Raw genomic sequence first — 25,316 nt, forward strand, 5'->3', positions numbered from 1 at the left:
ACAGCTGTTAAGTCCCATAGTGCTCAGAGCCATTTTTTTTTTTTTTTTTTTTTTTTAACCAGTAGGACAAATCACTACGTTCTCATGCATACCTTTTCAAAGGTTTGTTTCATGAACCACCATAATTTAGCTTGCTGCCTTAGGGTTTACATGCCGACACGAGACACAGAGCATGCATAATTAATGCTATGTGCATTTTAGCACTATGCTCTAAGAAGTTAGTACATTTCGTTGACTACTGTCGTGTTTTTGATTCCTTTTGCAGCTCAGCGTATATACACACAAAAAAATTTACAAGAACAGAGTATCAAGGCTTTAATCGCGTATCTGCGCCCAGCAACCGCAGTTGGTGTAACGTCTATAAAATAGTGATGGATACCGGAATATTTGTGTCCAGGACATTTTTAGAACAGGTGCTTCGTACTCTATTCACATGTTCCGCCGTCATTCGCACATTACGATACCGTATACGGTGTGGCCCTTTCTGACTCATTTCACTCCAATTTGTGCATTCCTCGTCGGATTGAACTCCTGTAGTTTAGGCAAAGAGTGTGTGATACCTTGAGGGTCACTGTCACGGTCAGCTCTGCTCGGACCCAACGGGATATAGGGGCCCTGCAGCGAACTTGTGACGTCACACTAGTCGGCTTGTCCGCCACACTTCACGAACGCTCGGTTCCGTGCAGGGCCCGCAGGAAACCAATATTTAATTGGAAAGGTCGTAACTCAATTGTGTGCTATCTAGCGCTTGCATAAATAAAAGCGCAATCAAGAATTGTTACACTCGTCTGAAATAGTTACTCGCTCCCCGCCGGAGACGGCTGCTAACACTCGTAAGATCTGCAGTGTCACGGTCTGTGATGTACGCACGCGCCATGGCCTGTCTTTCCCGTGGGCCTGGACTCTGTTTTGCTGACGTCAGGTGGCGCGGCGTCTCTGTGTGGACCTGTCCGTACGAAGCGGGGCTAGGCACGTGGGGCTGCGGGCAGGCAGGCCGGCCCCTTCTCCCAAGTTAACGACGCGCCACCGTGCACGGCAGACTAGGGATACGCTAAGCCCCCAACGGAAACACGTCCTCGTGGGACTTAATGGAAGGCGTACAATTAAACACAGCTAAATAATGCGTCTGTAAAAGACATGAAAATCTGTAATTTAGCGAGATGTGTCGAAACAGTACTGTGTTTTACGAAAGCACTAGTGACAATTACGAATTGGATATTGTAACATGAGTGCAGTCTACGGCAAGAAAGGAAGAATGCATTGATTGTTGGTGTTAATAACGATCATCCTCCTTTACCTCCTCTGCATTACTGCAGATGACGTGTCACTGAGCGCATTTGTTCTGTGCATGCAGTACACGTAAGGCGCCTAGTTTTTCCCACTGCACTGTGTGGAATACGAAGGTTCTGTTATAGTTAACGAACCCGCTGCCTTCAAGTTGATGTCCCCAGCGCAGAAAACAGCATGCAGACCATAGGTTCCGTATCTTGAGACTGAAACTGACTTTTAGCGAGGTTCTGTTCTGAAATAATGTATCACTTCTTCGGGATGGCACTCGCGTATTTTAATATAGCCACACGAGAAGACTACATGATCTTAATACACCACCTTCTGGTACAGCAAAGTACATGATCAAACACAATGTTTACGAAAATGTATCTTTACACAATTTTGGCGCATTCGGGAGGACGACGGTTCAATCGCGCGTCCGGCCATCCTGATTTAGGTTTTCCGTGATTTCCCTCCATCGTTCCAGGCAAATACTGGGATGGTTCCTTTGAAAGGTCACGGCCGACTTCCTTCCCCATCCTTCCCAAATCCTATGAGACCGACGACCTCGCTGTTTGATTTCTTCCCCCAAACAACCGCAACCAACTATTTTGGCACGTGTCTGTGCCTCATGACTACCGAAGTGAATCTTTTAATACTGAATATTGGCAAACACATACTGCCACAGACAACATGTCTGTTCTTCTCGACTCCCTAATCTAGAGTGACGAACAGAGCGAAACACTTCGCGCGCCATACCAGAAAAGGCGTGACCTGAACGCTCCGAAGTGCGTCAGTCTTTTGTTTATTTAAATTGTTTTTAATAATTCTAAAATGACTGATTGATAGTCAGCTGCTGAGAGATATTTATATTAAAAAGTGAAGTCATTCCAATGAGGAGTTTAACTAATAATAATAACTATACTTTGTTTTGGCGCCCTTACTCCAAACACAGCAGTCAATCACTGAGCAATAGCATTATGCAGGCGGTCTTTCTCACGGGAATGGTACCGAATCTAACATCTGTCACATGTACCTCACATCACATTTCGTCATCTATATACTTCTTGCATCTCCACTGCTCTGGGAACAGCTTCTTGGAGCCTAATATGATCGCTGACGAAGCCGGAAATATTACAAGTCTTCGACTTTGTCACAGTCGGTCAGCATAGGCTAAGATAGAATTTCGCTTCTTTGTCCTCTAGCAGTTAGTTGTATAGCGCAAAAAATGCCAAGTTGCACAGTGTCTTGGAGTCCGTGTTAAACTTGGCAAGCCTGTTCAATAGCCTTAGGAAGGTAAGGGCATAGCACCTCCAGTGGCATCTTGCGTGGTAAAGGCTTACAGTGTTTAAATCAGTCTTCGGGTTGAGTATGGCATTACATTTTATTTACCGTTAACTCATAGTGAATAGTATTACGGAGCTTGTCGCACTCAAACGCTTTGAAACAACTCAGTAAAGTAATGGTGTCACTTTGCGCTGGGGTTGTCACGTATCGCACCACTTAATTCTTTTAATTAATATCTTGCTGTAGTAATGTGCATTTTATTATTACGCTGAGTAGTCAAAAGTCGTTGGACATCATCGGATGTGATGTTAATAGTGAGTCGCTGCTGCGCGACCTCTCCAAGCTCTAGGTGTGGCAACCGTTCTACATAGCTATTGATCAAGCCATTTTGTAGTGCGTCATCCACAATTGTTCTTGTGTAGTTAGTGCTGGGTTTGTTAAGTGTACGGTACGCAGTTATCAACAGCACTCTATAAATGTTCCAAATAACAACATGTAGCATTGTCCTGCTGAAACATCGCATCCTAGAACACTGTAATGTCAGAAAGGAGTGCTGATGGTCTGCAAGAATGTACAAATAAAGTGCGTCCATCATTGATCACTGCAGTCTAATTACCAGCATGTTAATACAGCCCAGTCCATAAGTGAGCCATCGTGCCACGAGAAAAGCTCGTTGACGTGCAGAGTCAATAACTTCATGGGCCATAAGCTACATTTCTACGCACATCAGCTCGATACGACTGAAATTGAGATTCATCGGGCCATCTGTTCCAAGGACCAGGTCTATGGATCGAGGAGTCAGCAAATAGAAAAATCGTCGGCTACTGAAGCCCCTGTCTCCGTACAGTACTGTTAGAAATGGAAGCCTGACACCCCGCATTCAAATTGGCACCGACCCTGACTATCAGTATCCCGCCGGTCACCCCGTAAGATTCTGCGGAGGCGACGTGACATCTGTTCCTCAAACACTTGCGGTCGTCCTCAGCGGCGAATTAGGCGCGTAGAACCATTATCTCTGCGATAATAAGGATCCCACTTACACTCTGCTAGCCTCGGAAAACCAAATTCTTGCATAACCTGCGCTGTGTTATTATCCATTCGCCTTGCACTGATGATCGTCTCTCGTCCATAGTGGATAAACTCGCGACGTGCTGTCCTGTTCACTATACACGTGTCTGTAACAGGTTGCTCAGATACGGTGTCTCCAATCTCGTCATACGCCGATTCGAGCTTCACCATTCAAACGTCATGCAAAGCATATCTTCAAATCAAACAACCCTTTTGGTGATTTTCGACCACTCGTTTTATTTATTTATACTGAATGGCCGAAGGGAATTGTTGCTCCAAGGTTGTAACGACGTATTGAGTTCAGTAGTAAAATGCAAGTAGAATAAATTTGTCAAAGTTTCTTGACTGATACCGGCATTTTAGAAACCTGGTTCTTATAGTTCAGTCACGTACTCGTATTGCATAACGTGGTAACATTTTTATTTAGTTCATTAATTAATTTTCATATTAAACACACATACCTAATTCAGTAGACAAAGTTCCAAAATATCAACGAGACCACATGCACAATTCTGTGAACACTAAAACGGAAAGTAGTAGTCCCGTACCAGCTCTAAAGATCGTCTTACCTCCGCTGCTACTCCTCCGTCGAGTTGGGTACGTAATCAAACGTATAATGCAGGAAATTCATCACATCCCACAAAGTGAAAACTGAGGCTCCTCATAAGGCATAGAACTCGGTTATAGCCATGACACATCGGCTTGGAGCGGCAGAGGCACCACAAGAGATGTGAAATTTCATCATTTTTTCACTTTCTATTAAAACTGAGGTAAAAATTGAGATAATTAACTATAAAATTTGAGTTTTTTTCTAAAGATGAAGTTTAAAATGTAACAGCTCATTCATTTTTTCGTAATTTAAATAAATTCTGGAGTTTCATACACTTGTAAGTGTGGTTTGTATGCTGTGCAAAATTCATCGAAGAATCTCTCTTACTTATGAAGAAAAGTGAACCCATAGCAACAAATGCAGCCAGTAGTAAGTGAAGAATGATGGGATTTCACATGTAAAAAAAATTTTGTTACTTTTTTAAACTTCCGCTGCCATGAATGTGAATCCTGAATGGTTCCTGGTCACGCTGACAAACTTTTACGTATTTATTTGTAAAATTCTAGACAGTGGAAATTAAAATGTCCTGTGATGTCTCTCCTGCTCCAAAGCGGCCCGTTTGACGTCCTACCCCCCTTAAGTACATTAAGGTTTGACTGCAAAGACGGGAGCTAAAAGGCAAATTCGGTTGTGTGGGGTGAGGGAGAAGGGAGGGGGGGAGGGAGTAGGAAGCGTGTTGTTGGTTCTGCGATGAGATGAAATTACGAACGTGGCGGAGGTGTTGCTGTCGCCGTCCGCTCCTCTTTTGTTGCCACCGTAGGCACCTCACCCAGAAGTATCGTGCCATCTACGGCAATACTGCTCGCTGCTCCGCCACTCTGACTGCTTTGATAAATCTTCCCGCTACAGGTGTTTCCTGTGCCACAATCATTTGTAAGGTGTACGACAGTCTCAGTTACGTGTGAGAACTCATACTATCTCTGTATTATTCGTCCATTTCTTTTAAAGGACTCGAATTCTCAGCACCAAATGTTCACTGTTGTCGTATCTTAAGGACGAGGAGGCATTAACGCTAGTTCTCCTGAAGTCTTCGTCTGCATAACACACACCGAGTTCGAACACTGTGTTCCTTATGCATTACGAAACATATTACTGATACAATACCCAACATCTTCAATAAGAACCAGTCACGAAACTTAATTATTATTGTCTAGGTCTCATATTGAACTGAATTCGATACCATACTGCGCCGTCCAGGGTGGCCGAGCGGTTCTAGGCGCTACAGTCTGGAACCGCGAGACCGCTACGGTCGCAGGTTCGAATCCTGCCTCGGGCATGGATGTGTGTGATGTCATTAGGTTAGTTAGGTTTAAGTAGTCCTAAGTTCTAGGGGACTGATGATCTCAGAAGTCCCATAGTGCTCAGAGCCATTTGAACCATTTTTTTGATACCATACTGCAGATTTCACATTGTGCTGAAGGTCCGTACAAGTTTTCCTCGACGCCATAATGCCAAAAGAACCTTGGCCTTGTTGTTGCTTCAATATATGCACAGTGCATCTTATTCCATGTTGGACCGCACAGTCATTAACGACGATTTCGTTTCAAGAAATTCGTTAGGTATTCCACACCATAGAACAAAACACCTCCACGAAACCTACTTAAATAAGTTGTTGTAGCAAGTTAGTTTTGAAAAAAGTATCCGATCCACCGTCACTGTAAGCACAATTGGGTAATTGTACTAATTTTGTGGTAAGGTCTTATGGGACCAAACTGCTGAGGTCACCGGTCCCTAAGCTTACGTACTACTTAGTCGAACTTAAACTAACTCACGCTAAGGTCAACACACACACACCCGTGCCCGAGGGAGGACTCGAACTTCCGACAGAGGGAGCCGCGCAGACAAGGCGCCTGAGACAGCGCGGCTACCCCGCGCGGCAATTGTACTAATCGTGCGTCTTTGGACGCTTTTTCATTGTTCCTCTTACGTGTTATTTTTGTGAAGAATGCTTCATCATCGCGCAACGCCAGTTCATTATACGAGGGACATTTCATAAATAATGCACACTGAAATTTTTCTTACTTACACTTTTTTCAATATGTCTATACAGTCCTTCAGTTTAGTCTTCCTGCCTCTCTACAACTGTATCCTAACGTGTTGGAAGCTCTATTATTTCATCCAGGACACCACTTCCGTTCATCTGTCGAATGGCTCGGCTGACGGTGGTAGAAAGCTCTTCTAGATAAAGATAACGACGTTCACGCATAGGTTTTTTCAGCTTCGGGAACGAGTCGAAGTCTGGTGGACATATCTCCGGCCGATAGAGACGAAGTGGCAACACTTACCATCTGTATTTGTGCAGTTTTGAGGGCCTACAACATTGCTGATATGCGGGCGAGCATTGTCATGGAGAATGAGTGCCCCAGCCTCGAGTAACTGAGGTCGAGTTTTGTGCTTTTTTCTGCGCACGTTTTGCAGGAAGTTACGATAATACACTGCTGTGACACTTGTTCCATTTTGAATTCTTATCCGTCATGATGATTCCTTGGTGATCGTAAGCAAAACGCATCATTTCATTGATCGCGTCCAATTTTTTTTTTTATTTTTTTTTTGTACTCTTGAATCTGATGTTTTGCACTTATTGGACTGTGATTTCAACTCGGGTACAAAGTCTGTAATCCTCGTTTCATCAATAGCGACAATTCGACACAAGAATCCTTGACCTTCACGGTCGAGTCGTTGATTGAGCAAGGTTGCAACGTCCAGGGGTTTCTCCTGTTCTTCAGCAGTCAAACAGTGTGGGACACATCACGCATAAATTTTTCTCCTCTTCAAATCATTTGTCAGAACACAGAACACTGATGTTAGGGAAATTGCCGTGGTTTCAGTGTGTTCCTCCCAAGTCGCACTGCGATCTCTTTCAAGAGCATCTTCCCCAAGTTTCACACTTCGTTCATCTGTTGATATTTTTTGCCTTCCGGGTTTTGAATTACCGTATATCGTCATACGACCATCAGGAAAACGATTAAGCCAACGCGAAGCTGTTCTACGAGTCACTGTAAACTCACCACAAACTTCATTTGACACACTGTGGATTTCTGTGGGGTTTTTGCCACGTTTGGTATCGAACTTGATGTACATAGTACCCAAGACCCCCGCATGGTCCATTTCTACCTCTCGCCAATTTTATGTTGGGGTTCACAGCGAAAAAACAAAACCATATCCTTCTTCCTCAATTTCCTCAATATCCCAACTTCATTTGATGTAATTTTCATTGTTGTTGCATCAACTAATCCACAGTAATACCAATTTGTGCATTATTTATTAAATGTCCCTCGTCCTACTTCCGTTATTTATAATAGGTCAGCAGCGAGTAGGTCTCCATGAACGATTGTTGGCATCGGCAGTCACTGTTTCGCATTCACGATTACGTCGCGAACGGTGTACACACGAAAATGTTGTTGTTCCACGTAAGCTTTTAATGTGTTGCCGTCTGCTCTAAGGGTATGCCTTTCGTTGACTAAACATTGTTGTGAGTATCATTAAATTAACCCATCAGCCTACTTTATGGTACATATGAAAATACGATAATATTCGTCGCTATGTACTAAAAAAAAATCCGCAAGTAGTTTTGTTCACGGACTAAAATCTTCAGCGAATAAATTGTTGTGTGCAGAGATGTTGAAACAGTAGTGCCTCAACGCTACTGTCAACACATTTTCTTAATAGCTGTGTGCACTATTCACTATGCGTGAATCAGAATAAGCAGATGATCACATATAGCCGGCCGGTGAGGCCGAGCGGATCTAGGCGCTTCAGTCTGGAACCGCGCGACCGCTACGGTCGCAGGTTCGAATCCTGCCTCGGGCATGGATGTGTGTGATGTCCTTAGGTTAGTTAGGTTTAAGTAGTTCTAAATCTAGGGGACTGATGACCTCAGATGTTAAGTCCCATTTATAGGACGGCTACTAGAGCACGAGTTTGGTCGCACTGGCCATACCGCTCTTCTACCTTCCATCTGCCAGTTAGCAGTGAGCTGCGGACAACTGAGGTTCTGACGTAATTGTAGTGATTTGCTCTTATAGTCGCTTTGTTCCTCTGTGTGGCATATTTCTATTATGGAATATGAGAAGCTAGCCGTGATATTGCTTAGGAAGGTGAACTTGTTACTGAAATGTGCAAAAATAATTCTTGGGCTATTGTAGCCGTGTATCATCAAGCAGAAAGTAATTTGCAATAACTGTTTATGTTGATCACAATACTGCGCTGAAAATATGCAGAAGGCAGATTCTGCGTAACAGTCATGTTATTTGATATTATTAACAATATAATCAAGAACTAAGAAACTCGTCAATAGAGCAGAACCATGCTAGTAGTGTGGCTGCTGGTAAGACATTAACAGTGTGTGTTCCTCGATAATGGACACATTTCTGGAATAAAGGAGATTATTCTTATTTGTAGCGTTGATTCCATGAACTGAGATATTTGTTTGACAAGGAGATACAACATTTATGGTAAATTTCATTAAGTAACAAATATGAAGGTAAGCTGTAGTTACTATCCCTCGTCCTTGGAACAGGCCTTTGTAGGATTTTCTTGAGTTCGCACAACAAACAATCCATATTGTACGATTTCGGACTCTGAAAAACATAATACAGAGACGGCTAAGAATTCGGTATGTGAGCCGGGCTATGGCTCGCGTGCCATCGCTCTCTCGCCTGGCTGCACACCCTCACCCCACCGCCACGCCACGCTGTCTGAGGAAGAGGAGGGGGAAGAGGGGGAAATTCCTTGTGCGCCGCATTTACGAGGCAGTGTAGTCACACTGCATACGACATTGTTTCATGTTTCTCAATCACAAACATCACAAACGAAACAAATTTTCAGTGTTATTTAATTAATTTTGGCACGCTGAACACAAATTTTTATCTCGTATAAGAACTCCGCAGACTTTGGCAGTCAGGGTTTCTCATCAAAATGGAATACGTATGACGTCTGTGCAATGTTTAGTTCTAGTGCAATAAATAATTGAAAGTGTTCCCGGACTTATTTACACCCTGTATAAAAAATCTCCGTACTGTTCATTCAGTTCCATCGAAAATTGTTGCAACTGACAGTGGAATAATGGGTGCGACTTCAGAAAATTTACTATTCGTGCAAGGAGTTTCACCACGTGCTCCTTGCCTGCAAATTTAACACAAAGTGCTTCTTGATGATAGAACAGTGAGTCCCGTCAGATGATCGTAGTAATTTTTGTGCTCTTTCATCGTCAACTGTGCAGTAATGTCGTGCAGTACCCGTCGATTACGCGACCGTATATCGCATAACAGATACTGATAGTTTTTATCTTTCTCTTCTGTTATTCCCACTCATTTTTAAAATGTAGTAACGACAAATCGCTAGCTGTCTCTTTTTGTGCAAACAGCCACTGGGCCTGTGAAGTTCTTTTAGACCACGGACAAATAGCTAAGGGCCGGCCTGAGTGGCAGAGCGGTTCTAGGCGCTTCAGTCTGGAACCGCGCGACCGCTACGGTCGCAGGTTCGAATCCCTGCCTCGGGCATGGATGTGCGTGATGTTCTTACGTTGGTTAGGTTTAAGTAGTTCTAAGTTGTAGGGGACTGATGACCTCAGAAGTTAAGTCCCATAGTGCTCAGAGCCAAGTAGCTAAGGGTAAATAGCGCTGACTCCACGATTCTGCTTAAATTGTGACTGCCGAAAAATTTTGCGACGCAATGCTAACTGAAATGTCGCGCTGTACCGAGTACTTCCGAGAAGTACCGAGCAAAGGGGAGATGGGCCGAGCCGCGGCCCGCACATCAGTTTCTCATGCCGCGGCGGACCGTGCCATAGTACACCACATGAGGCGATGATGACGTCCCCGATTGGTATGCCCGCCCCCCTCCTCTTCCACCCCCACCCCCCTCGCATACAGTATGAGCGTGGATAGAACCAGCAGTTAAGCGTGCAGACTAACAACAGCCCTGTTGGCGGTTGGATTTGTGTTTTATCATGAGGCGACGTGCATAATGCGGTAACATCGTGATCAGGTATCATCGTCACTCTCAGCACCCACGAAATTACTGGTGCTCTGAATGCAACAGTTTCTCTTGTTATGCTGCGACGTTGAGGTTATTACAGTGTGTCACAATTCTCCCGGACTGCATAAGGATGTGAAGGCATTTGTCCTTGATATTATTCACTGATAGTGTATACCCCTCAAGTGAGCATTTAGAAGCGCAGAAAAAATAATTTTGCCTTCAATATACATTGCCTCCAAAGGTGCGTGACAGTGTTACGGCGTGAGGTTTGCCCGTGAGCGCCCTGCACACTTTGACTATCACTACTTCGCTAATACAGACAGATCGCGTTCAAAATTCTCATGGATTTTGTACACGCGATTCATAGGCATCTCAGCAAATTGCACTCCGTATGTGGAATGATCTTGGTTTAATATTTTGAAGAGAGAAGCGCAAGGCCATAACGCTACCTTGCAAAAGAAAATGTTACAGCTCCGCTGTTATTTCTTTTTATAGAAAAGGAGGGATATCTCCCGTTATTTTGTAGGTTTTATCATATTTCCGAGCTCCTGTGGCGTTATTGTGAAATGGCTTCCTACTACGCCGAAGCGAAAGCGTCCGAAAATCTTCGAATTTGGAGCTGTCACGCAAAAAATTAACGATTTAACAAATTTAGAAATATTTTTGGGGGTTAAGTTCTTCCGTTTTTACTTTCTGATACAATCTTTTTAGTCTTCATCATGAAGGAAATTGAACCATTAATTACACACTCATCCTCCGCGCCATAGCTACTAGTAACGCAGTTTTCCTATGGTGACTACTTTAAATTATGTATAATGACTTGAAGAGCTGTATAAACTGGAGGAAATGTCTCTCACTATATATGTAAATCTTAGCTACAAACAAAAATAGATTCACTGGAATGGCAGGACACTCCCACACTTCTGCTGATTATGAGATTAAATACTAAACATCTATGGTCATCACTTTCATGTTTAACACACGAGGACTGAATCAGGGTAGTCTAGAGCAGTTCTCGTAAAACCTTTTTGCTCTAGAGTCAATACTGACGTCGTGGGGCACCACCTCAGGCCGTATATGTATCGATGTTATCACTGGCTATTAACTTCAGTTAATTAGTATATTATTCTGAGCTGACAAAAGTCATGGGACACCTCCTAACATTGTGTCGGACCTCCTCTTTCCTCATGCCCGGCGTAGTGCAGCAGTTGGACCTGGCACGGACTCAACTAATCGTTTGGAAGTCCCCTGCGGAAATATTGAGCCATGCTGCCTCTTGAGCCGTCCATAATTGCGAAAGTGTTGCCGGTGCAGGATTTTGTGTACGAACTGACTTTTCAATTATGTCCCATAAATGTTCGATAGGATTCATGTGGGGCTATGTAGGTGGTCAAATCATTCGCTCGAATTGTCCAGAATGTCCTCCAAACCAATCGCGAACTATTGTGGCCCAGTGAGATCTATGGGAACATGGAAGCCCATGAATGGCTGCAAGTGGTATACAAATAGCTGAACGTAATCGAAGACCCAGTCTATTCCATGTAAACATAGCTCACACCGTTATGGAGCCACCACCAACTTGCACAGTGCCTTGGCGACAACCTGAGTACGTGTTTTCGTGAGGTCTGCGCCACACTGTAACCCTGCCAACTGAAATCGGGACTAATCTGACAGGCCACGGTTTACCAGTCGTCTAGGGTCCAACCTACAAGGTCAAAGTTTTCTTAATGTTTTCATTGCGTATATTTGAAGTCAGCCGTCGGTACCAGCGCAGTATTCACCTATAGGGATGTGGGACCGGCTAGAAACCACACCCAGGCAGGCCGGCACACCGGCCACCGTCCTTTATCCACGAGGCGAATTCAAACCGGGTCGGCACACCTCCCCGTCTCGGAAGCGAGCACTTTAACGCTTGTGGCTGTCCATGCGGTTACTTCCATATTAATCTAGCATTTGTCTAGTAACAATATGGCTAAGGAGTCACATAAATTAGCCCTACAGCATTAAGCCTTTATTACACTATGTCCCGATATTTTTGAGACAAAGCGCTTCTTTCTAACTTACCCTCCTTTGACGTATTTCAACTTGCATCCCTAACAGTAACAGTCATTCACCATTTCCGTTATTAATGAATAAATGTGTAAAAACAGGGATAATACATGCGACATTAAAGGTTTTGTCTTAGTGAAAAGCCGGCCGAACTGGCCGTGCGGTTAAAGGCGCTGCAGTCTGGAACCGCAAGACCGCTACGGTCGCAGGTTCGAATCCTGCCTCGGGCATGGATGTTTGTGTTGTCCTTAGGTTAGTTAGGTTTAACTAGTTCTAAGTTCTAGGGGGCTAATGACCTCAGCAGTTGAGTCCCATAGTGCTCAGAGCCATTTGAACAATTTTTTCTTAGTGAAAAATGTAAACAAGCAGACAACATTCCATGAGAGTAATGTGACAATCCTGGGTTAGTGTTTGCGACTTGAACCCTACACTACACTCACTAGATGGATTTTCCTACTCTATGGCCTCCTCGAAGGAACTGTATCATAATTCGCCTTGCCTGATTTTGCGAAACTACGGACTACTTAGTTGATAATGACCACGTGGATTTGCACCCCTCTACTGTAGAATACAAGTCCAGTGCCGCCTTGTTCTGTGCACGTTTTCATTGCAGTGCTTCAAGCTTCAAACACTCCTGTTCTTGAGGCATACAATCGCCACTTCAAGTATCAGAATAGTAGTCCATATGAATGAAGCGTTGTCTTAAATTGAAGTAGCTTGATATCAGAATCTCTGGAAGCAGTTCAACATCAACTTGATTTGTTGCAGCGACATTTACCTGCTTATATTTAGGCTGTGCGGTAACGTGGTTGTGTCGATTTGAAAAAAACGTGTCGTTCGTTCGACCGCTGCTAGTCATGTATAGCTTAAATTTTGCGCAGTACATGAATATTGTTTAATGAACTCAACAAATCTCTTAAGCCCCTTGTTTCAACGCGTCACCACCTGTTGTAAATTACATGGCTGTCAAGATCTGTCTCCCTGACAGTTCACAACCTGCTCTCTTGTAAACGTTCCTGCTTCCGCCAGATGGTGAGTAGTATGTACAAACACATCATTTTTAAAAATCGTTGCCACAACCCAGTGGTATCCCTCGTACTCGCTGTGCACGTGCTCCTGTTTCAAAGTACAAGGCGAGTAAATAGACTAATTTCATATAGTTACGTCAGAACACCGACATTTGTCACAGTAGCACAGTTTCACCACCGTTGCACCGTAAACATAACGAAGGTATTCAAAGTACATAATAGGTACTGGTGCATTATCAAATACCCCTGATCAACTGTCTGTGTTCCAAATCTTCACTCCGCAGCCCGTCGTGCAGCGTATGATACAGGAAACAAAGTGTATCAGTTCTATTTCCCCCTCTTTCTTAGTCCATTCATGCGTGATACGCAGGACCAAAGATTGTCGGTACCTTTTTGCAACAGCCCGAAAATCCTCTCATATTGGCGTTGTAGTTTTTACGCGAGATGTACACTGATGAGCCAGAACATTATGACTGGCAATCAATACAGCAGCGATTCTGCGTTACATAGATTTGACAAGTCATTGGAAGATTTCAGGAAGTATTGGCACCAAATGGATACACACAGGTCACGCAGTGCCCGGAATTAGTGGACCAGTAGTTTGTGGGCGCGGAGCTGGTGCCCAGTGGGTACCAGATGAGTTCCATTGGGTTCAGATCACACAAATGTGGTGGCCGAGTCATCAACGTCAGGTCGGTAACATGCTCCACAAAGCACTGTAGCACGATTATGGCTCAATGACTTGGGGTGATCCTGACGGAATATGATCTCACCGTCGGGGTAAACATCAACGTGATGAAATGAAATGCAGGTGGTCCATAATATTGTTCCCAATGGCCACAGCTTATGATGCTGCCTTTAATTACTACCATAGACCCCATGGAAGCCCAAGTTGGAGGAGGAGATGACAACGAGGTCATTAGAAACGGAACACAAGCTTGGAGCAGGGAAAGATGGAGAGTGAAAGTGGCCGCGCTCTTTCGAAGGAACCATCCCGAAATTTGCCTTAGGATATTGAGGGAAATCACAGAAAACCTAAATCAGGATGGCCGGACACGGATTTGAACCATCGTTCTCCCGAATGCGCTATCCCGCTCGTTGGGCCCTAGTGAATGTCTCTCATAATATGTTACTGCCCTCATAGGCCTGCGTCCGTAGCGCGGTGAATTTAATTAGTGAATACTGAATCATATCATCAACCTCCTCTATTTTACCACATATTTCGTGTTAATGATCCCATTTCTTGTGCGGAAAGCATTAAACGTGTGTTGCCTAGTCGCTTCCACCTCCCTAAGTGTAATTCATAGTGTTCGGATAGATTTGATCGACCTGCAGTCTTCTGAAGATGTCCATGCGCAAACAGCAGCACGCAGGTCGTAGACCTGTTGTCTTCAGACTGTAATGAACTGTTGGCGAGGAACTGATGTTCCGTAAATAACTGGTTCGTTCGGTGTATAGTGAAGCCACTCTTTATTTATTGCAGCAGAACACGAGAAAGAAACTGCAGGTTGCAAACTTTATCCACTTTCTTTTGAACAAGTCACACATAATTAATATATTTACAAACTTTATCATGCGACACCAGTGACTGATTACAAGTTATTGATTCTTACGTTAAACAGATCCAGACTGAACATTTCTAGGTAAAATTTACTTTAGACGGACTCAACCACGCAGTACGTCTACGTCCCGTGACTACACCTTCCGATCTGATTAGGCACCACTACTTCACTTGGGAGCCCGGTCTAGGCGAGAAGCTTCGTCTGCCTTTTCGTTCAGCGTTTGTTTTTAATTTTGGTTGTTATTCTGACTTTTAGAAATAAGTGGGCGATAGCTTGCTATTTAGACATACCTGATCCAGCAAGTTTAATGCATCAGTATTAAAATATTAATAAAAGAAATTTAATATTTTGACGCGCAACCTCTGAAAGTATCAGCCAATCTTATTGATAGACTACAATTCTGGCGGTTTTTCCCACGAGAAATGCACCATCTGCTACTGGTACCTCACACCACTGATTACATCATATGCTTAATGCTGGAGCCTCTACTGCTCGGTGGAAAGACTCCTGGAGCTAGATATGATGGCTGCTAAGGCCAGAAATATCACAGCGTATCGAGATGCGACCATCGATGTAGTGTAATAAGAAATGTGATTATCCTACCGGGCAACATGTTTCCTTTGTCGCCTATATGCGATTTCTACGTCCTTCGACCATTTTCCATGGACTGCACTATAGTAGCCCGTGAACGGGCAACCATCTTCGCCTTTTCAGAGATGCTCGTTTCCAGGCTCGAGCCATAACATTCTGTCTTTCCCAAAATAATGCTAGCAGATTTCCCAGTTTTAGATTCTTCGTCAAGTCGCTAGAATGATTCTCCATTCGAATCTGCTCCTCTTATACAGTGATCAGCCAGAACATTATGACCACCTACGTAGCAGCCGGTATCACACCTTCGGCACGGATAACAGAGGCGACGCGTCGTGGCATGGAAGCAATGAGGTCTTGGTAGGTCGCTGGAGGAAGATGATTCAACATCTTGCACACACAAGTCACCCAATTCCCGTAAATTCCGGGGATGGGTCGATGAGCTCTGGCGTCACGTTCAATCGCATCCCAGTTGTGTTCGATTGGGTTCAGATTTGGTGAGTTGGGGGGCCAGCACATCAACTGGAACTTGTCACTGTGTTCCTCGAACCATGCCATCCCACCCGTGGCCTTGTGTCATGTCGCATCGTCTGGTTCAAAAATGCCATTGTCATCGGGAAACATGATCGTCATGAAGGGGTGTACATGTGGTCTGTAACCAGTGTGCGACACTTCTTGGCCGTCATGGTGTCTTGTAGGAGCTCACCAGATCCTTGGATGCTAACATGAATGTTCCCCAGAGCATAATGGAGCAGCTCAGTCTCAGTACAGATGTCAAGGAACTGTTTCCCTGGAAAACGACGCATTCGCTCCCTCCCGTCAGCATGATGAATAATATATCGGGATTCGTAAAGACTATGCAACGCTCTGCCACTATGCTAACGTCCAGTGTCTATGGTTACGTGCCCATTTTGGTCATAGTTGCCGATGTCTTGGGGTTAATATTAGCTGTGGAGGCCCATTGTTAAGACTGTTCGGTGCACTGCGCCTTCACACACATTTGTACTCTGCCCGGCATTGAAGTCTGATGTCAGTTCCGCTACAGATCGCGGCCTGTGCTGTTTTAACAGTCTGCGCAGTCTAGACGTCCGACATCTGGAATGAGGAGTGGTCACTCAACACTATGACATGTGGACATGATTTCAGCTTGGTTTCGCCACGTGTTGTAGAGACTCACCACAGCATCCTCGAACACCCGACAGGTCGTGTAGTTTCCGAAATGCTCGTGTCTAGCCTCCGGGCCATTACAATCTGCCCTTGGTAAAACTCTAATAGATCGTACGCCTTCCCCAATCTACATAGGGACAGCACGCTCACTGTTATTACATGCACCGTGCGTATATCTGATTAGCAGTCATTCTCCGGCAGGTGACGTTGTTGTCGCCAGGACACGTTTATATCGATAGTAAGTTGCTGGTCATAGTGTTCTGCTGCCCAGTGTATACTTCTCTTACCGCATCACGTACCTGCAACGCCATGCGGCAGCATTCGGTCTTATGATCGACAAGGGTGCTTTTTAACTCAACGGTATCAGTTGACTCATTATGGAATGTGGGCTCTCGGAATTTTATGAGTAAGGTTGCCCGCTCGTGTCTATTGTAACGTCTCCCACTGCTGCTCTTTGAGCTGTTCTGTGACATTCTCACGATTACTAAACTAATTCGTGATGAGTCGTGTAAATATGCTTTGAATTTTTCCTCTTTCGTTAATCCCACCTCGGTGAGGGTTCCATACCAACGAACGATACTCAAGGATTGATCGAAGAAGGGGTTTGTTAGCGATCTCTTTCGTGCGCCAGTAATACTTTTTTCATGGGTTCTCCAATAAATTTTAAGCCATGTATCATTAAATTTATGTGGTTGTTTCACCTTAAACGTTTCCCGAGAGAAACTCGTAGAAACTTCAATGTTGTGACTTATTCCCGTGACTGGTTGCCAGTTATGTAATCAAATTACGCTGACGGAGAAAGAGTCGCAACAACAAGAATGAGTGGTGTGACATAAAAAAAAAATTGGCACGCGTGTTTCTACATCTGAAAGATGTCTATTCAAATTTCGCTCATTCGTATGAATGTGGCCCTGATAGTTCCACTGTGAGGACGCAAATCAGCTTTAGTTTAAATACACGTTGTAACGGTCGTGAGAGTTGAGTTACCTTAGAAATAGGACGTGGGAAATTTATGTTAGTCAAGAATGACTTTAAGACGACAAACACGCCTTTATCAACACACCTCACAGCTTGAACTAGGTCGTCTTACAAGGATATGAGAAGCTGGATGTTACTTCTGCGATTTGCACAAGATTTGTCAGGAATGTAGCCACGGTACGTGGTTACTGGCAGAGGTCGTCACGAGGATGTACGGTCACATGGAGACTGGACCCGGACGGCCACATGGTACTGCCGAGAGGGAAGACCGTAGTGTTCGGCTGATGGCTTTGGCACATCGTACTGCATCTGTAGCAGCAATTTGAGCAGCAGTTGGCACCACAGTGAGACGCAACGAACTGTTACAAATCGGTTACTTAAAGGACAGAGTGGAGCCAGACGCCCTGTTGCGTGCATTCCACTGGCCCCAAATCGTCGCCATTTACGACTTCAGTGATGTGAAGCGAGAGCTCATTGGAGGTCAGGGTGGAGGTCTGTTGTATTTTCTGATGAAAGCCGGTTCTGTTTCGGCGCCAGGGATGGCCGTATGTTGCTTAGGCGGGGGCTAGTTGAGGGCCTGCAACCAGCCAGTCTGCGTGCTACACACATTGGACCTACACCTGGAGTTATAGTCTGGGATGTGATTTCTTATGACAACAGGAGCACTGTCGTGGTTATGCGCCACATCCTGGCTGCAAAAGTGTACGTCAATCTAGTGATTCGATCCGTTGTGCTGTCATAGATGAACAGCATTCCAAGCGGTGTTTTCCAACAGGATAACGCTCGTCCGCATACCACTGTCGTAACCCAACATACTCCAAAGAGTGTAGGCATATTGCCTTGGCCTGCTCGATCACCAGATCTGTCTCCAGTCGAGCAGATATAGGACATCATCGGACGACAGCTCCAGCGTCATCCACAACTAGCATTAACCGGCCCTATACTGAGCGATCAAGTGCAAAAGGCCTGGAACTCCACCCCACCAATTGATGCCCGGTACCTGTATAACACAACGCATGTACGTTTGCAGGCTTGTGTTCAACATTCTGTCGGTTATACTGATTGTTAATGTACCAGCCTTTCACATTTGCAATGGCGTATCTCGCTGTTACATTAACCTGTGATCTTGCAGTGTTAATGACTTAAATACACTACATAAGCAAATGTATTTCTGAAATTTCATTACTCTGCATTAATTATTTTTTGGTGTTGCAACTTTTATTCGGATACTTTCGTCTAACCACGTTTGTTATATTGTAGGTAATTTTGAGGTAATTTTGCATATCGAAACTCAGTAGAATGTATTGTTTTCGTTCCTTGGTGTAGGTACAGTTATTTTGTTGCCTTTGCAAGTGCGGCCTGTGGGTCGCAGCGCTGCTGGAGTGGAATGAAATGAGTGTTTTTGTTTGTCCGCAGTACTACGCAGCTGAGATGAGCCGGCCCGGCAGCCGCCGCGAGGGCTGGGGCTCCGCGGAAGCCACAGAGATGGTGCTCAACAATCTCTTCTACATCACCGCCAAGGTCAGTCACGTACCTTGCTCTCAGGCTTGTGATTAATACGCTGTAGCCGGGCCTCAACGCCCACGAACATATGTAGCTTTAAGCACCTTGTGGAATGAGTCATGTACTGTCGGTTAGACATTCTTCCTGGGAAAAAAGGAATAGAAAATTGACTTAGAAAAGGCCAAACGCAACTAAAAATAAAACTGACTAAATTTTTTCTAGCAATAAAGAAATAGAACAAATTTTGACAGTCGTAAAACACTTACGAATTTCATGTGATCATAGATTCCTAGGACGCAGAGTTATCTTGGCTACAAAGGTAGAAATAAACACACACATCACGCTCAAAGTTAGCAACATAGATTATGAGAATTTATTTAGGAATGGGGTGGTATGCCAGACTCAATTACGCAAACACTTTCAGCATCTAAGAAAATGAAGCTTATATTTACGAAGTCACAATAATTATTACAAGTAATGAACACGAAACATAGATGGCCGGGACACGTATCCACCAAAGAAGCTTTCAGCTGGATTTCAAGAGTTAAAGAAAGATCAGGACGACTTCCACATGGAAGATGAGTAGAGTACATTGGAAAGCATCCAGAGGCGATACGGATGCATACAGTTGAAGGCCATACTGTTAGGTGAAGTCAGGAGAAATGATTAACGAGAAGTGGATGTCAAATGGCCACCGCCGCTGCTACTGCTGCTGCTGCTGTTGTTGTTGTTTCTGCTACTGCTGCTGACGATGACGACTACGACGACGACGACGACGACGACGATAATTAAAAACTTATGTGGATACGCTTGTAAATTCAAGTTTGACATAGAGCATTTGGTGCAAGCACGCTTAATGTAATTTTCGAAGGCATTTTTAACAGTGCCGTCCGCATAACTGGTTCTCAGGTATGTAGTTTTGTGCAAAATTTTCCAGTACGTATTCTACTTCATGCTGATAGAGGCAAGCTTCATTTCAGTAGAGGCTTCGCCGCGCCACTGTGCCAAGCTATCTGAAGCATTAAGTCGGAAGCTTATAGTGATGATATGTTTTTAACAAATATGTGTGGCCTCTTACCCTACCGCAGATCAGAATGTTATTATTGGAGAGATAAATTCTCTCACAGTCAGCTACACATGAGAGAAAAATTAGGAGATAGCTGTAAATCTCTGGCTGTTAGAGGTGATGTATTTAAGACGACACTTCGATATTACAGATACGTGTTTCAGGCCTACATAAGTCGTTCCTGTCTCAAGATAACGCATTGTTACTTTCCGTCTTTCGTGTGATGCCATAGTGTCTCTCACGATTGTTTCCTACCATTACTTGTGACTAAAGGTTTAATTACATTTCCTCCCCACTATCCCAATCGCACAGGTATATTTTCACCTCGGTGATTAAATTAATGTGAGAATAAGTTTTTCTTTTGTTCCAGTAACCAGTCTTTTCGCCTCACACGAAGCTTCCTTTTTTAGTGTCACAAGTTAGATTCGGCCAAAGCATGTGCACTGTCGTTGTCCAAACTCAACATATCGAAGCACAAAATATTTGCTGTTTAGGTTTGTTTGGAATGTTTAGAGGTGAAAGGACTCTGTGCATACTTGTGTAAAATGCATATAGTTACTTCTGGATGGAAACAGAACACTAACCCTCGGCGTTGACGAGCATCGCAATTTACGATTCTCAGGACGTCAGTTCTAAAAATTGGCAATAGTAGCGGCTCTTTCCGTTGTCGCAGAAGTAGTCGTACTACTGCTCTAAGTTACCAGCCGTCCTTTGACACGTCAGAAACGACCGACGCGGCCACTCCAGAATTGTGTTGGCACATTATGCATATGCTTAAGATACTAGATAACGAAGAGTCGTAAACTTTTGGCGTCTGTCACTGTCAACACTGACTGCTGTTTATACAGACTGATAAGGTTTTATAGAGGAACCAGCTTCCTTCAAGGAAAAGCAACGTTATTACATAAGGGTGTTTTGCTGGTCGCTTTGTTATGGCTGCGCTATAAGGGCTATACTGCTGGAAAAATACATGCCTGGGCCGCAGGAATCATAAGGCGTTGTGTTCTTATCACTAAGCCTACTGCGATAACAAAGGGCGTGATGGTGATGTGTGTATAGAGAGTGCGCAAGGAAATGTTACTCGTGCGCTTCAGATTTTAAAATTTACTACCGCATTACCAAAACTCAAAAATTAAAAATTAAATACACAGAAATGAAGTCGGGATCAAAATACCCATTACTGATTGTGCAGGGAAGTACAGATTGCAATGATGTTATCATAATGAAGACGGAGAAATGTTAAACATTTCTGCTCAGAAGTATCAGGCAAAAGATCAGATAGAAGGCCAAGGAAACTGTGTTTAGAGATAGTGAAACCAAAGGTAGAGAAAAAAGCTAGAACCGGGGATATGTTGTAAATAAAAAATGTGCTATAACAGGAAGAAACGGGGAGTACTTGTGCTCGTCATCTCGTAAACTGGAACTGGGTAACGTTGGTGGTGGTGGTGGTGGTGGTGGTGGTGGTGGTGATGAAGAAGATGTGTGCGTAGTCGACGTTGCTTAGACACGCCAGTGAGATGGTGTACCGACGAGAAGGCCTGGCGATGGAAGAAATTTTCGTTTCTAGCATTTCGTTTGCTGCCGGATAGGCGGTAGCATGCAGATCATTTTCAACAGTCTGTTGCCAGTGTCTCGTGTTAAGCAAAACTCCTCGCAATGCCTCTTAGGGGGCCCAGGGGATGCTGTTGATGGTTGTCAGCATGGCAGATGGCGGCCTCCTTGGTGCTACGAGAGAGGAATATACTGTGTGCTTGCACAGGTTTTCATCCTCTCATTTGTTTCTATTTCATATTGATGCATAATAATGCAGATGGTGCAGGTACACAGTGTGATTCTTATTAACGTTTAAAAACCTACGAAACGAGGTAGATGACTCTGGGACAACTAATTTGATGTAAGACACATGGGGCCAGAAAATTGATGACAAATGTTGCACATCTGACGTCACTAGTTGACATACTTAACAGCATGTGCAGCGGTTGGGTTTGTCGAGCCTACTCTCGCTGGTTGTGGGCACAGTTACTCATCACCCCGACAGGCTAGTCTGTTTTCGTAAATGTAAACCGATTCGTCTTGGTCTCGTGTTACCAATGCCACGAGCACTACCGTATGACATTGGATAGTGCAAGAATGAATATAGAGTACCTGTGTGGAGCAGTGTGTAGAACTGCCCCTACCACCGAGGGCAGGGAAGTATGTCATCTGGTGACATCACATGTTCAGCATTTATCATCTACTTTTGTAGTATTTCCCGACATTTGCGGCCCCATGTATCTCAGATTACTTGTCTCAGCGTCATCTGCGTCGCTTCGTGGGTTTTCAAACGTTAATAAGAATCAGCCTGTATGCGTAACATGCTATGCTAACGAACGAAGTGAGAACCTTACGATACACTAATATGCAATGTGACTTGGGCTTAAAATTAGTTTCAAGCAAATAATTGAACAGTAACCATCGACGCTATAAGACAAAATTGTTTGATAAGTAGTAGCGCTGTGTAGTTGAGTTTCGTGGCGACCAAGAGGAGAACGAAAAAGTACCTGATCTGTTATTAAGGGCCGTTTCTATTAGCCCCCTGTAGCACGAAAAGTTTCCTCGTCGAAATGTTTTTAATAACATGCCAGGAGTTTTACGGTGCGCTCGTCTAAATGCTCTTAATAACATGCCAGAAGTTTATACGGCGTCCTAAGTAAAATCACGTTACAGGCGACGTTCTGATCGCTCGTCCAGGACCGTGGAGTAGCCGCGCGGGATTAGCCGAGCGGTCTCAGGCGCTGCAGTCATGGACTGTGTGGCTGGTTCCGGCGGAGGTACGAGTCCTCCCTCGGGCATGGGTGTGTGTGTTTGTCCTTATGATAATTTAGGTTAAGTAGTGTGTAAGCTTAGGGACTGATGACCTTAGCAGTGAAGTCCCATAAGATTGCACACACATTTGAACATTTCTGAACCGTGGAGTAGAAATCTAACTTCCAGAAATTTCAGGCAGAGTGAAGGTTGCATAGTTGGAGTGTGATGCATGTTATTAAAATAAAACCGGTATTGACTATTTGCTTGAACTTGTTGTGCATCATGAATTAAATTACTCTTGTGTGTCTCTTAAGGTAATTTATTTACACTTCCCTGGTCTCACTGTCAAATAATTATTGCGCTGCCTGCACTCTGGTTCACTGTGGTAAAGTGATCCTGCAACGGGAGAGTGGAGGAGGCAGGCCCGGATTACGGTCATTGTCTCGCACCACTGCAGCTTCCAAAAGGCAACGCAATCCATTATTGACATGGCATTGTTTTCCTTAAATTACAACAGTATCCGTAGTAAGCTTCGCAGTTGTAAGACAAATTCACGGCTATAGCCCGTGAGTAAGTTGTAACGTCACTATTGAAATTGATGACCTCATTGCTTGTTCTAGTGAGTTGACTCTGAAAGGTTTCCAGCAAAGGTACCTCTCCATCCAAACAGATGATGTGTCCTTTCGGACAGTGACTGTCGCATGTGAAAAGATTCTTAAGGAAAATGATCCATTTAGTAAGCTGTGGAAAATGACTGTAGGATACCCACATAAACCGGAGTGTCCTTAAATCAGTACTTGTAGCGGTCACAATGTATCTGAAGTAATCAGTGAAAGTTTTGTCGGGTGCGCATTTGGGGCCCAGCTAAGCACGGTTGGGCTGTAAATTTATTTATGTGCTTGTCGTCAACATTCAGCGACCTATGACATAATGCGTTAGACTTATTTATTTATTCACGATAGTAGTCCACAATTGTAGTAGATGAAAATGAAAACTTTTCTCTGTCTAGTTTTTCCCCAGTTTGCGTCAACGACAAATGCTCTACAGAAGAGAAAAATAATAACACAATATGTGCATTTCAGTACGTCAAGCCCGCATCTCGTGGTCGTGCGGTAGCGTTCTCGCTTCCCACGCCCGGGTTCCCGGGTTCGATTCCCGGCGGGGTCAGGGATTTACTCTGCCTCGTGATGGCTGGGTGTTGTGTGCTGTCCGTAGGTTAGTTAGGTTTAAGTAGTTCTAAGTTCTAGGGGACTTATGACCACAGCAGTTGAGTCCCATAGTGCTCAGAGCCATTTGAACCATTTTCAGTACGTCAAAACCTAACATTTCTTGCGTAACGGTTGATTACGATCATTGGCGACACAGAATTTTTAGAATACAATTCAGCTGTCATGCTACCAATTCCAACATCTGTCACACTCGATTTGTTCCGGTTGCGTATTCTCAAGGATAACTTTTGCTGTTCTTATGACATTTACGCATTTTCGCTTTCCTGCTTGCCGCCACCCTCTTTACCGGCAATTTCACAGTGTAGAGTGAATTGTACCGTGGAAACCGAATTGTTTCTTACAGTTCCAATGCGCTGTACTCTCGAGTTTACGCCCTGCCTGCAGTGCAGTGTAGTGAGGCCCTGGTAGGAGAGCGAAGAGCACTGGAGTGTGCATTAGCACACACAGCACCGCCCCCGTCGCTCCGCCGCTTGCGACGTATTTCCAGGACCCGGAGCTCTCTTTCCCGCTTACACGACTCGGGCGCGCGGGATCACTGATGCGGCCTGCTCTACTGCTGTTTGCCGCCTCCTATTTCACGAGAACGCTCTACTCTCCTTTCGCGACGCGCAGTTCTTCCTACCTTCACGTTTTATACCACTCTATAGCATCCGCAACAAAGTTCGCGGACTTCCAGCGCCAGTGTCACCAGCTGCCATTTTACATTACACAGTAAGTGGCACACTTCTGAGGCAGTCAGCATCGTGTGCTGTGTTGTCGGAGTATGTCATCATCACTGTCATCATCATTAGCTACAGGAGCAGCAGACATTTGACATTCTCTGCTTGATAAAGCCATCCTCTAGGTCCTACTGTGAATTCCTGTCTACCTCTGCACGCACCGATCTTGTTCCTCCTTGCTTCCTAATTCCACATTCCCACCTTCAATTTGGTAGTCGTTCCGGTCTTTGCTTGCCTGTAAAATTCCAGAAAGGAACTTCCTTGGTCCATCTACCACAAATTCGCGTGATCATAAGTTCCACCAACCCTCATTTCATTGTCATTACATTTATAATTACGTTTTCCACTTCAGTCTTTTCTCCCATCCATTTGTTTGTTCGCCTCTCTCTCTCTCCTAGGAATTCCTAGCGTGCATCATTCCATTGCT

At 44.4% G+C, this 25,316-nt stretch overlaps 1 protein-coding gene across 1 annotated transcript in view; it reads left to right on the forward strand.

Annotated features, from left to right (window-relative positions):
- LOC124780415 (protein furry) overlaps positions 1 to 25,316 on the forward strand; it is a 1,170,709-nt gene that overhangs the window by 795,462 nt on the left and 349,931 nt on the right. The window contains exon 27 of the mRNA XM_047253778.1: positions 19,002 to 19,106. Coding sequence (XP_047109734.1) covers positions 19,002 to 19,106 — 105 coding nt within the window. The remainder of the gene's footprint in view (positions 1 to 19,001; positions 19,107 to 25,316) is intronic.

Source organism: Schistocerca piceifrons, chromosome 1 (assembly GCF_021461385.2).
Source record: "Schistocerca piceifrons isolate TAMUIC-IGC-003096 chromosome 1, iqSchPice1.1, whole genome shotgun sequence".
Classification (NCBI taxonomy): domain Eukaryota; kingdom Metazoa; phylum Arthropoda; class Insecta; order Orthoptera; family Acrididae; genus Schistocerca; species Schistocerca piceifrons.